This window comes from Vombatus ursinus, unplaced genomic scaffold (genome assembly GCF_900497805.2).
Source record: "Vombatus ursinus unplaced genomic scaffold, bare-nosed wombat genome assembly UNPS02014791.1, whole genome shotgun sequence".
NCBI lineage: Eukaryota > Metazoa > Chordata > Mammalia > Diprotodontia > Vombatidae > Vombatus > Vombatus ursinus.
In genome coordinates this window covers 57,504,797-57,517,321 of record NW_020954569.1, presented here as the reverse complement: position 1 = coordinate 57,517,321, position 12,525 = coordinate 57,504,797, and the positions used below count along the sequence as shown (strand labels likewise).

At 40.1% G+C, this 12,525-nt stretch overlaps 1 protein-coding gene across 1 annotated transcript in view; it reads right to left on the bottom strand.

The window, feature by feature from the left end:
• Positions 1-338, bottom strand: part of PIK3C3 (phosphatidylinositol 3-kinase catalytic subunit type 3) — a 184,911-nt gene extending 184,573 nt beyond the window's left edge. Inside the window, exon 1 of the mRNA XM_027869092.1 lies at positions 199-338. Coding sequence (XP_027724893.1) covers positions 199-266 — 68 coding nt within the window. The 5' untranslated portion in view covers positions 267-338. The remainder of the gene's footprint in view (positions 1-198) is intronic.
• Between the last annotated feature and the right edge of the window lie 12,187 nt (positions 339-12,525).

The following is a 12,525-nucleotide window of genomic DNA, read 5'->3' as shown; positions in this document are numbered from 1 at the left end:
CACGGCCCAGTCTCCCCTCCTCCCCCGGGGAGGCTCCTGGGGCCGCACCGTCCTGGCCCGACGCCCTCGGGGCTCGCAGGCCAGACTCCGGCCGCAGGCTCCAGGGGTCTGCCCCGCTCCTCCCCTGGGCTCCCGGCTCTCGCTCGCCCCAGCCCAGCCACCCAGGCCTATCCCAAGCCCTGCCCGCGCCGCCCTCACATCTTGAGCTGCACGTTGATGTCCAGCTCGCAGCTGTAGATATAGTAAAACTTCTCCGCCTCCCCCATGGCGCCGAACCACAGACCCGGGCCTGCCGGGACCGGAGGACCGAAAAGCCGCCGGACCACAACACAGACAGTTCTTCCGGTTCCGCCCCCTGGGCTCGACTCTGACCAATCGTAGCTCAGAGAGCCACAGCACCGCCGCGGGGTGGTTAGCGGGAAGCAGAGGTGCGCATGCGCAGGTTTTCGGCCTTCATCTTGCTTAAGGGAAAGCAGCATCCCGGAAGTGGAGTCGTACCGGATTCACGTGTTCACTTCTGGGCCAGTGAGGCTCAATCCTGCCTTCACCGAGAGGAAGAAGGAAGCTACTGTTTTGTTTTGCTATGTCTATCTGCGGGGGTTTATTAAGTGCTTGCTACATACTGGCATCCTGCTAAGCATTAGGGATGCAAAGAAAGGCAAAAGACAGTTCCAGCCTTCAGGGAGCTCAGTCAAATGGGAGAGACGACATGCTTGCCCAAGCAAGGATACATTGCAGATATTCGGCAGAGGGAAGAGACTCACATTAGGGGGCAATCAGTAAAGGCTTCGTGTAGAAGGAGGGATTTTAGCTAAGACATCAGGGGAGCCGGGAGCCAGAAAGAAGAAACGAGCATCCCAGGCCTGGGGGGTAGCCAAGGAAAATCCCCAGAGTCAGGAGTATCCTTATGGGAGAAACTCAAGTAGGCCAGGGTCACTACATCTACTTGGTCTGGGCTGTGGGGATGTAAAATGCAAGAAATCTGGAAAGTAAGAAGGGGGCTAGGTTATAAGTGTTTTAAAAGCCAAAAAAAAAAAAAGGAAAGAAAAGAAAGAAAGAAAAAAAGGGAATTTGAGTTTGATCCGAAAGGCAATAGGGAACCACTGGAGTTGATGGGGGGTGGTGTTTCACATAGTTGGACTTGGGCATTAGGAAGATCACTTTGATATCTGAGTGAAGATGGGCTGGAGTGGGAAGAAACTTGAGAAAGATAGACCAACCAGCAGGGTATAGCAATAGCCCAAGTGATGAGTTCCTGCACCAGAGTGTTGGCAGTGTCAGAGAAGAGAAAGGGGGCACATGCAAGAGATGTTGCAAAAATGAAATGCAGGTGCCTTGGCAACAGATTGGATATTGGGATTGGGGTTGGGGGGAGGAAGAGAGTGAGTCTGGGAGACCAGGGGGATAGTGGTACCCTCCATAGTAACAGCAGAGTTAGGAAAAGGGGAGTTTGAGGGGAAAGATGATGAGTTCAGTTTGAGATATGTTGAGTTTAAGATAGTTAAGTGTACCGTCTACTTTCCCTAATTGAAGGGTAAAAATGGAATTTTAATTACCCACTCATATATCAAACAGGAAGCCAAGTAAGACTGATTTTCCGAGATTACAGATTTGACCTCTGACTTCTTGTTACCACTTGTTACCACTTGTTGTCACTGTTCCCAGAAAGATCTTTTCACCTTTTTGGAAACAGAGGACAGACATGGGACTAAGAATATGGTATCTTAAGTTTGAGTCTGGGTTTTACCACTTGGTAACTGCTTGGGTTCATAAAGTAACAGAACCTGGAGAGTCCTTAGAGAACATCTATCCCAACTTCCACTCATTTTACAGATGAGAAAACAAGTCCAGATAAGGGAAATTATTTTCCCAAGTTTTCATTAGCTAGTTGATAGCAAAATCAAGTCCAAACTCTTAGGACTTCTGAGCAGTACTGTTCAGTACTGTATTCCGCTAGATAGACTAGGTACAGAAAACTTGGGGAAAGTATTTAAATACTCTGGTCCTCAGTTTCATCATTTGCAAAATGGAAATAATCCTCTACTAATGTTCTTGGGTTGTTGTGTGGCTTAAACTGGATTAACATACTTTTAAAAACCTAATGTAATACAAAAATGTATTAGCGTGTACACATTTTATTTCTCCTAGAAGGCCTTCCCTGGTTGAGTGTAATCTCTTTCAGGGCAAGGACTTTATCATATGTATAAAGGTATATATTACTCACTCATGGTTCCATTTCACATCCCATGGGACTGGATTATATCTTCTCCCTTTTTTCCCCTCCATTGAGTCCTTCTCTTCCTTAAGACGCAACTCAAGCACATTCTTCTACATGAAGCCTTTCCTGATCTCAATAGCTAGTGCCCTCCCTCCTAAATTACTTTGTATTTAATTACTTTGTATGTGTTTGTATTTATTCACTTTATATTTATGCTTGATACACACACACACACATACACATTTCATATGCACTTGTCTTCTCCATTAGAATGTAAGCTTGAGAATAGATGTTGTTTTGGTCTTTGTACTTGTATCCTCAGTCTAGCCATTTCCTGGCACATAATAAGCAAGCACTCAATAAGAATTTGTGAATTGATGAGTGTAGGGAACTCTTGGTGATGAGACACCCTCTACTAATGAAGAGAGTCAACTGTTTCCCAAATTTTAGTCTTAAAACAGTTGCCTGGAAACACTGAAAGTGTTAGTGACTTGCCCAGGCTGGACTGGAATCCAGATTACCCTGACTCTAAAACAAATATTTTATGCCTTTCTTCAAATGGATCCTTGACTTAAAAATAAAAGGTTACAGATTTTTTTTTTAATGGAGGAAAATGGGTGGAAATATCTTTTACAATGCTGGCTGACCTCAACTTTCTCTGTGAAGTAGGAGGAAGGTAATTTGCTGGATGAGAGAGGGATGTCAGTAAAGCTCAGGGCTTCAGGAGAGAGGAGAAGGTTGAAAACTGTGGAAAGCATATAATAAAGGCAATCAGAGACAAATACAAGGATAAAGGCAGCATGGTGCAGTGGAAAAAGTGCTAGATTTAGAGTCAGAGAAACAGTTGAAATCCAAGTTTTGTCACTTATTAACTATGTGACCTTGAGTAAGTCATTTAAAGGGCCCTCAATTTCCTTATCTGTTGAAGCAAGGGCTTGGACTAGACAACTTCTAAGTCTAAGAACCTTTGATTGATTGTGGTGCAACCATGAGGGCCCTGATGAGATCAGATAATTCGAATTTTCAGTGGGTTTGGTCTGTGTGATCTCATGACTTCCTCCAGCCTTCAGTAATTGGGAAGAGTAGAAAAGGTAGATAGTGGGAGTGAACTAGGGTTGAGAATTTATTAAATGTAAACAATGGAAGACTAGGGGAGGTACTATGGTACTGAAGATCAGTGAGGATGAAGAACAAATTTTAATAATAGTAAGGCATCTGGAGATATAGAAGAACACTAGATTGTCATCAGAGAGGACAAGATCAGAGTTCAAAATCCTGGAAGTAGAGTAGTTTTCAGTGGATGATGAGAGCTAAGATGATCCCACTCCCCAATGGGTGGCTGAAAAAAGAAATCATGGAGTAAAGTTGAGAAATTGGAAGGCCAGGATACTCAAACTCGATGTTGAGGTTACCAAGATTGATGGTAAGAGATGGGATAGAAAGGAATTCAATTTAATATGAACCTATTAAGTGGAGAAGTGAAGGACTAAATAGGCAGAATGTGACATTTTTGGGGAATTTGTTTGACTGGACATATTTGTTATAAGGGTTTTGTTTTTCTTTTTTCAGTGGGGGAGCAGTAGAAGGGAGAGAAAAATAAATGCTTGTTAATTTTTTTTAATCCATTAAAAGAGTATTGTTTATTATGTGTAAGGCATTGTGTTTGGAACTGAGGATTTTTTCTTTCAAAGAGGGGAGTCTCCATTTATGTTCTACTGGGAAATGTACCATATATGTAAATAAATAAATATAAATTAAAATTCAGGACAGAGGACCAAGAACTAAGAGAATCAGGAAAAGTTTCAAAATAGATCTTTCAGTTTTCAAAGCTGATCTTTAAATGAAGCTAAAGATTCTAAGAAGCAGATATGATGCAGGAATGTATTTCAGATAATGGGGGGGAGCCTGTGAAAAGGTACCCTGGCTGGAAATGAAATGCTGTGTTAGTGGAGTGGCAAGGTTAGTTTGCCTGGTACTTAGAGAGAGTACACAAGAGGGAGAAATATTTATTAAATAAGGAAGTGTAGGCTGGAACCAAATTATGAAGATCTTTAACTGCCTATAGGCAATAGGGAACCCAGAAAAATTGATAAAACCCTACCAGATCAGCCTTAGAACTAGTTATGAAAATGAAACTGAACACGTTACTTAATTCATTGAGAAAAGAGGGAGTATGATGAGATCAGAAGATGACAGAAATAAGGATCTAGATAGTGTTAGAGTTAAATGTTGTGAACTTAGAAAATCAGCTAGCCACTAGCACTACATAGTAAGAGCTTAATTAATGCTTGTTGAATTGATCAATTATATGGGTAGTGATGGTGGCAGAGGGAAGCAAAAAGGAGAAATTCCTGACTTTTTTGTGTCATGGACATCTTTGACCATCAGGTGAAACCCATTGACCCTTTCCAATATTTGAAAAATGTATAAAATAAAATATATAAGATTACAAAAGAACCATTTTGAACTATGGTTTTTTTTTTTCCAAGTTCACAGACCCCAAATTAAGACCTCTGGTTTCAGGGGAAAGAGAATTCAAATTTAAATACATTGAGTTTAAGATGACTCCTAGACATATAGTTTGAAATGTTCAATAGTCAGTTGATGACATGGGACTGAAGCTCAGGTAAGAAACTAAATATGTAGATCTAAGAGTCATCTGTATAAAGATAATAGTTAAACTGATAGGATTGGATAAAGTTATCAAAAGAGAAAGTATAGAGGGAAAAAAGAAGAGGACCTAGAGGAAAACCTTGGAAACACCCCACCGATAGGGGGAGTGATGTGGATGATGTGTCACTAAAGGAACCTGAGAAGAAGTGATCAGACAGGAGGAAAACTAGAGAGAATAGTGTCAGGAAAGCCCAGAATATCCAGGAGAAAAGGGTGGTCAACCGTGTCAGACATTGTAGGGATGTCGAAAAGAATGAGGATTGAGGAAAACAAAGAAGCAAAAAAATCAGATCTGATTAAGGAACCATTGGTAACTTTGGAGACAAAAATTTCAGTTAAATGATGAGCCATGAGGAAGTAGAGTCAGCAAGTATAGACACCTTTTTCAAGGAGTTTGGCTAAGAAAGGGAGGAGAGATATAACTTGAAAGGGATTGTAGTTTTTAATGAAGGTTTTTTGAGGATGAGGAAAAGAATTTTTTTTTGTTTTTTTTGTTTTTTTTTGTTTTTAAATCAGTAGGGAAGGGATCAATTGATAAGGTTGAAGATTTGAAGAGGAGAGGGAGATTAAGGATGTCTAAAACTGCATCACCTTTAATTGGCTTCAAGGTCATGTTGTTGATTCATGTTGAACTTAGATCTCTCTCACACAATTATTTAGCCACATTTTTGCACCAATGTAGGATTTTATGTTTATCCTTATTAAATTTCATCTTATTATGTTTAGCTTAATGAGACCTTTTTGGATCCTGACTCTGTTTTACCTGTTTAACTGTAGCTTCCAGGTTAAGGAGATCTGTAAATTTGATGAGTAAGCTATAACACAGAGGTACTCTAGCAGAGTTCTTTGAAGCTGACCTCAATCCACTGATGAATACTCTGGCTCTAGTCATTCACCAGTTCCATATCCATTTAACTGTACTGTAATCTAACCCACATCTCTCTAACTTGTCCATAAGGTTAGCATGAGAGACTTTGTCAAATAATCTGCTTAACTCTAGATGTAACAATCTGCCACAGCCTTCCATTGCAGAGTGGGGTGACCTATTTTCCCCTACAAGTTTTCCTGATCTTTAAGCACCAAAGAGAGATGGAAGTGCAGAGAGAAAAAAGGCTCAGGGCTGATGTAAAAGGCATCTGTCAAAGGTCATTCTGTCATCATTACAGGACTTTTAAAAGGGCAGACCCTGGTACTTTGTGAAAGTCTCTCACTCTTCTGGCATTTGATCTGGCATCAGCAATCATCAAGTTTTCACTTGTCCTGAATAGGACCTCCTGCAAAGTAGAAGACTCAGACACTGACAGTAAGTAATAGAAGCAGAATTTGGACCCATGTCCTCTAATTCCAAATCCACTGTTGTTTCCACCGTATAATCTAAGTAGTGAGCAGCTATAGCTGAGCATTTACACCTGGTGGCTTTTCCAGACATAGCATACTGAACCACACTTCTTCTCAGCTTCCTTCAGGATCTATGCATCCTCCCCACCCCATGAAATATAGTTCCTGAGTAGGGGGCAGGGCTAATGGTTTATAGACATTAGATTATTTTATTTTTTTTCTTTCCAGGAAATAGTCCTCTTAGCCTTTTTTGATCTGCCAATGTAATAACCCAGTCAAAAAGGGAAATGAAATATAATAGGTCATATGACTCCAGGGATCCTTGTGTAGATTTGGTGGCTCCCATTTTTTATTTGAATTTGATACCACTGGTCTAGTCCTTGTCAGTTCTAAGGATCCTTATTCCAACTTATTCCAAGCTCCCCTAGCATGAAGAGCTAGGCTCATCTACCAATCAGGTCTTTAGGGGATACCCCTGAGTAATTAGGGAAGGGTGATGTTCTAATGCTATTGGCTCAAACCTGTAAGCTTTTTCCAAAGATTATCAGTTAAGATTCAATTTAATTAGCCATCTTAAGTAGCTTTTGGAGAGTATTATTCACTAAGGTGCTACAATAAGAAGTATAAAACATATATGTGGTAAAAATCATCCCCCACCCCCAAAGTCTGTGACATATTCTTCTACAAGTGTAGATAGAGTCCAAGGCAGTCTGGGATCAAACTTAGAAAGCCCATGTGACAAAGTGGTTATTTGCAGTTCCTAGTTGCTGAATAAGTTCATTCTTTTAGGCCTAGTATAATTTTTTGTTGTTGTTTTTCTCAGGTTCTTTGTAGAGCTGTGAATCTATGTCCACTCTACTCTTGTCTCCCAAAGCAGACACTGCCAGTAGCAGACCCAGGGAAGTCAATAGGACAAGAATAGGTAGATGGAAGATCCAACATCCTCTAGACCCTGGACAATGAAACTTCAAAGGATCCGCTTCAGACCAAAGGAGGAAGAGGGAGGGGAAGAAGACATGGCTGAGACCAAAGCTGAGGCCTCTCCTTCCTTCTGGGCAGTACCTTCTCAGGGGAACCCCACATTTGCTCCAAATTCTAGAATTGGTCCCTTTATAATTTGCTGGATAATTTATAGGCAATCCCTGAGGCAGAACTAAGTTTCCTTGGCTTATCCAAATGTGATTTTTAGATGCAAAGTCATTCCAGTTCAAAGGGCTATTCACCATTAGTCTAAGCCTGTGATCCTACCTAGTTAAGATATCATGGCTAAAATGGGAGGAGTTTATATGTGATTTTGACCACATCCTTAAAATTGCATTGAATAGAATAGTGTGTATTTTGGATAACCTGGTAAGATACTATTGAGCAAAAAGATCTTTTGCCTGTCCATCAAATCACTCCATACATCTTCCAACTCCAACCTACCTCAACATGCTTTTCTGTCATCACCCATTTTTTTTCTACATAAAAGATTATATCAACACATGTTTAATTGCTCTGTATTACTGTAGGATGATGAGGATTACTTCTTAAGAAATCTTGTGAGAACTCAGTATCCTACAGCCTATTCCAATTACTGCCTCTCCAGCCCATTCATTCTAGTTGGGATCCATAATTCTGGTCAGTATATATTCTCCACTTGGGCTTCTCAACCTTCCATAGGCTGAAGATCGTATTATTTCTTTGGCACAGTTTCTTGTGTTGTACCATGCACATTTATGCTTGTGTATAAATATTTAATCATAGAAGTATTTCTGATCTGACATTTAGACGTGCAGATCCCTGACGGAAGAAGAAGGCATCAAACTGAGGCTGTGAGTCCTATGGCAGTAATTGCCGACACAGGTAATTCCTTGTCATGCACAGTATCACTCTTAATCTTTCCTTTCAATTCTTCCACTGCTGCCAGAGAAGTGAATATTTTTATGGTGTCATTTGAGTGAGAAACAAACAACAAAAACCCAAAACCCTATAAAATTTTATGCAAAGATGAATTGAATAAACCTAAGAAAACAAAGGTGGATTACTAATTTGAAGGTCTGCTAAAATGCAGTTAGACTATTGGCTTAAGAGTTTGGAAAGGTAACAGACCCTCAGGGAAAAGGGTACTGTTTGTCCATCTGACTGCTACCAATCATAGTTCTCCATTAGAAAAATGCCACAGCCTTCCCTTTCTTCTATATCTCTTTGTGTTTTGAAAATTACTTTCATGAATCAGTCAAATCTAGTATTTCCATGTTGCTCTAGCACTTTAAATTTGACATATCCAAAATTCTACTCATTTTCCAACATCTCTCTACCTACACTACCAAAAAAAAAAAAAAAACCCTGCCCCTTCTTTTACCTTCTTTATTTTTCTGCCATCTGCCTTCTAGTCCCTTAGGTTGAGATTAGCAGGACTTGGTAATGGCTTGCAGGTGGGGTGTGGAAGAAAGCAAAGAATCAAGGACTCATGAGTTATAAGCTTGAATGAAGGAAGGTTTTTATGATGGGAAGAAATTAGGTTGTTTGTAGGTAACAGGGAATAAACTAGCAGAGAAAAAGAAGATCCCAGAGAGAGAATATAGATGATCAATGGAGATCCCAGAGGAGACAGTGAGTCAATAAACATTTACTGAGCATCCATTATGTGCAAAGGCACTGTGCTAAGTGCTAGGGATGTAAAAAAGAGTCAAAGGACAGTCTTTACCTTCAAGGAGCTTACAGACTAATGGGGATGACAGCATGCAAACAAATATGCACAAACAAGTTATAAACAGGAAAAATAGGAAATAAAAGAGGGAAGGCACTAGAATTAAGTGGAGTTGGGAAAGGCTTCCTATAGAAGATGAGACTTTAGTTGGAACTTGAATGAAGCCAATGGGGGAGATAAGGAGAGCATTTGAGGCATGGAGGACAACCAGAGAAAATGAGTAGAGCTGACAGATGGAGTGTCCTTCCAGGAACAAGGAGGTCATTGTTATTGGGTCGAAGAGTGCATAGTAGTAAGGTATTAGAAGACTGAAAAGGTGTGTGTGGGGATAGTTGAGGCACTTCAAATATCAAACAGAGGATTTTATATTTTATCCTAGAGATGATAAGGGAGCACTGAAGTTTATTGAGTAAGAGGGTGACATAGCTGGATCTGTACTTTAGGAAAATCACTTTAGTAGCTGAATGGAGAATGAATTGAAGAGGGGAGGGACTTGAGGCAGAGAAACACTATATCAGATTCTTGCAATAGTCTAAGCTTGAGGTGACGAGGGCCTGTATCAGGGTGGTAGCAATGTCAGAAGAGAGAAGGGGCCATATTTAAGAGATATTGCAAAGGTGAATTTGACAGGCCTTAACAACAGATTGGATAAGGAGAGGTGTGAGAGATAGTGAGCAGTCAAGGATAACAGGTATATAGTGAGACTGAGGGCTTGGGAGGATGATTTTGCCCTTGACAGTAATTGGAAAGTTAGGAGAAAATGGAGAGCTTAGGGGGAAACTTCTATTTTGGACATGGTGAATTTAAGATTTCTACTGGTCATCCAGTTTGAGCTATCTGAAAAGCAATTAGAAATGTGAGATTGGAGGTCAGCTGAGAGGATAGGGACAGGATAGGTAGATTTGATAATCATCAGCATAGAGACAGTAATTATATTCATAAGAGCTGATGAGATCACCAAGGGAAAGTAGTTTAGAGAGAGTAGAGAAGAGGGCTCAAGACAGTGGTGATAGAATTAAGGGCACAGATGGATCTGTTAGCCTTGGCAAAGAGGAGGCCATTTCATTCTATGAGATGAAGAGAAAATTATAGAGAGAAGGCAAAGAGTGACTTTGAAATGTAGAGAAGATAAGGGAACTCAGACCAGATGGTCTTGATCTTCTCAGTAAAGTAAGAGGCAGGGCCAACAGTAGGATCATAAAATTTTAAAGTTAGAAGGAGCTCAATGTTAATCTAATACATATTACTCATTATATGTTAATATGTATCTCTCATTATACACACGAGAAGCTAAACTCCCAGAGAGGTTGTGTCATACAGATAATCACAGACCTAAAGTGAGAATCCGTATCTCCTAACTCCCAGTGCAATGTTCTTTCCTTCATTTTTCCTCCCTTTCTTTCTTTTCCTATTCTTTTTTACCTTCTCCTTCTTATCGTTTTTCTTTCCACTTAACTTTGATCATTTCCATTAAAAAATGGTATAAAATGTAATTATCATATGTATTTATAACAATCAATAAATAAGGATTTATTGCTTTTTATGTGCCCAGCACTGAGCCAAGTGCTGGAGATAAGTGTGTATATATCTACACATGTGTATAGATAAACATTATGGTTTGATCACAGTTCTCCATCTTTTTTTTTTTATATGTAGATTCTCTAACACCTCCCCCCTGCCTTCCCCCCCCCATAATGCTAAGAAACAATAAAGAGAATGCTTGAGTAGCTATTCAAGATAATAGGGCTTGCGGCTGAACTGGTTATTTTATTTATGTGGGGAACTCCAGAATTACCATTGCAGATCTGCAAGTTCTTTGTGATTTGCCTAGAGCACTGAAAGGTTAAGTAATTTGCCCAGAGTCCCAAATCCAGTATGTGTCTGGAGTGGGACTTGAGCATTAGTGTTCCTGGCTTTCAGATCAGTTCTCTATCCACCCCAAGATAATAACTGAGCAAAACAAAGGCTCCAGTGCTTCGGATTGCTCTTTAGTAGAAGACTTATGGTAAATATGGTTGAAAATTTCGTAGTGAATAAAAGGCTGTGTGATCTGCATTTTGGGGAGGAATCACAGACCAAAGAAATTACAAACCCGCTGAAGCACCCCTTTTAAAAGCCACCAATCTTTGTTATATAATATAGCCTATCTTTTTTTTTCTTATTCATAGATGCACTTGATTATATAATTGAGTTAGGATTATTAAATTTAGGATTTCTGATCCCTTCCATTTCATGTTACACTCTTCTGATGAATTGACCTTCCTGAAATACAGCTCTGTTCATGAAAAATCTTCCAGGATCCTTATTGCTCATTGAATGGTTTGATTAAACTTCTTCATCTAGAGTAAGTCTCTTAATATCATGTTTCCAACCTATGCATGCTCTCCTTCATATTCTGTAATGTTCAAGCCAAATTGTACTGCTTACCAATCCACAAACTTTTCCTTGTCTCATATACCTCTACATGTACTTAGAATTGCTTTTCCCATACCCCACATAAAATCAAGAAATAATAAATGTTTATTCAGTGCCTTCATATTTGCAAGGTACTCCTACATAGATACAAAGACAAAATCAGAAGTCTCTGACTTCAAGGTTATATTCTACTGGAGGATTAGACTTGTAAGCAGAAAAGCAAATATAAGATAATTTAAAGTGAAGAGCACTTAGTTGTTACTAAGGGATCAGGAAATGTTTCTTGTAGGTGGCAGCTGAATTGATTCTTAAAGGAAGCTAAGAATTTTAAAGCAATGGAGTTGAGAAAGGAGTTCATTCCTGGGATGTAGTGCAGAATGTGAAAAGGCACAGAGGGGAGGGGAATGCCGATTTTGGAACACAGAGTAGGACAATTTGACTTGAACATAGAGTGCATGAAGGGGAGAATTAAGTCTAGGAAAGGACAGTGCCAGATTGTGAAAGACTTTAAATAACAAACCAAGGAGTTCATATTTTATCCTAGTAGCAATAGGGAGCCTCAGAAGATTGATGAAATTGTACCCAATCAAGTGCCACTTTTTCCATGTAGCCTTCCCTAATCTCCCCAGCCAGAAACAATCTTTTCCTTCTCTAGAGTATTGAAGCCCTTTTTTGTATCTCTTCTTTTTATAGCTCCTTGATATAGGCCAATGAGAATGTTGGAGATCTGGGAGCTAGATGAATTCTATTGGAGGCCTGTGGACATTTGGTCTGGGCTAACTTCTAGATTTGCACTGTTTTTTGGGGAATTTGGTAAAAGTCCTTATTGACTTTGATCTTGGAAACAGTGAAGAATGGCAGAGGTAGAGACAAGTCAGTGGCCCAAAAAAGGTCCTCATGGTATGGGTTGTGTCCTGAACAGCTTTCAACTCAGTATGATGGAACTGAAGAGGAGGGGGGTTTTGGGGTGCTCCTAGATGCACAGAGGCACCCCAAGATCGCGGAAGGTTTTAGGGCACTGGGAAAAAAGCCCAGATCGTGGCACCAAATTTACTTGAAAGAATTCAACCCAGGTCTTCTTTCAGCCAGAGAAAAAGTTTATTAAAGATAAAGTATAAAGGCCAGGTCACACCTGTGAGGAGAAGGGGCTGAGTCTCAGCCTCTGGATGTGAGAGGTTCTCAGTATCAG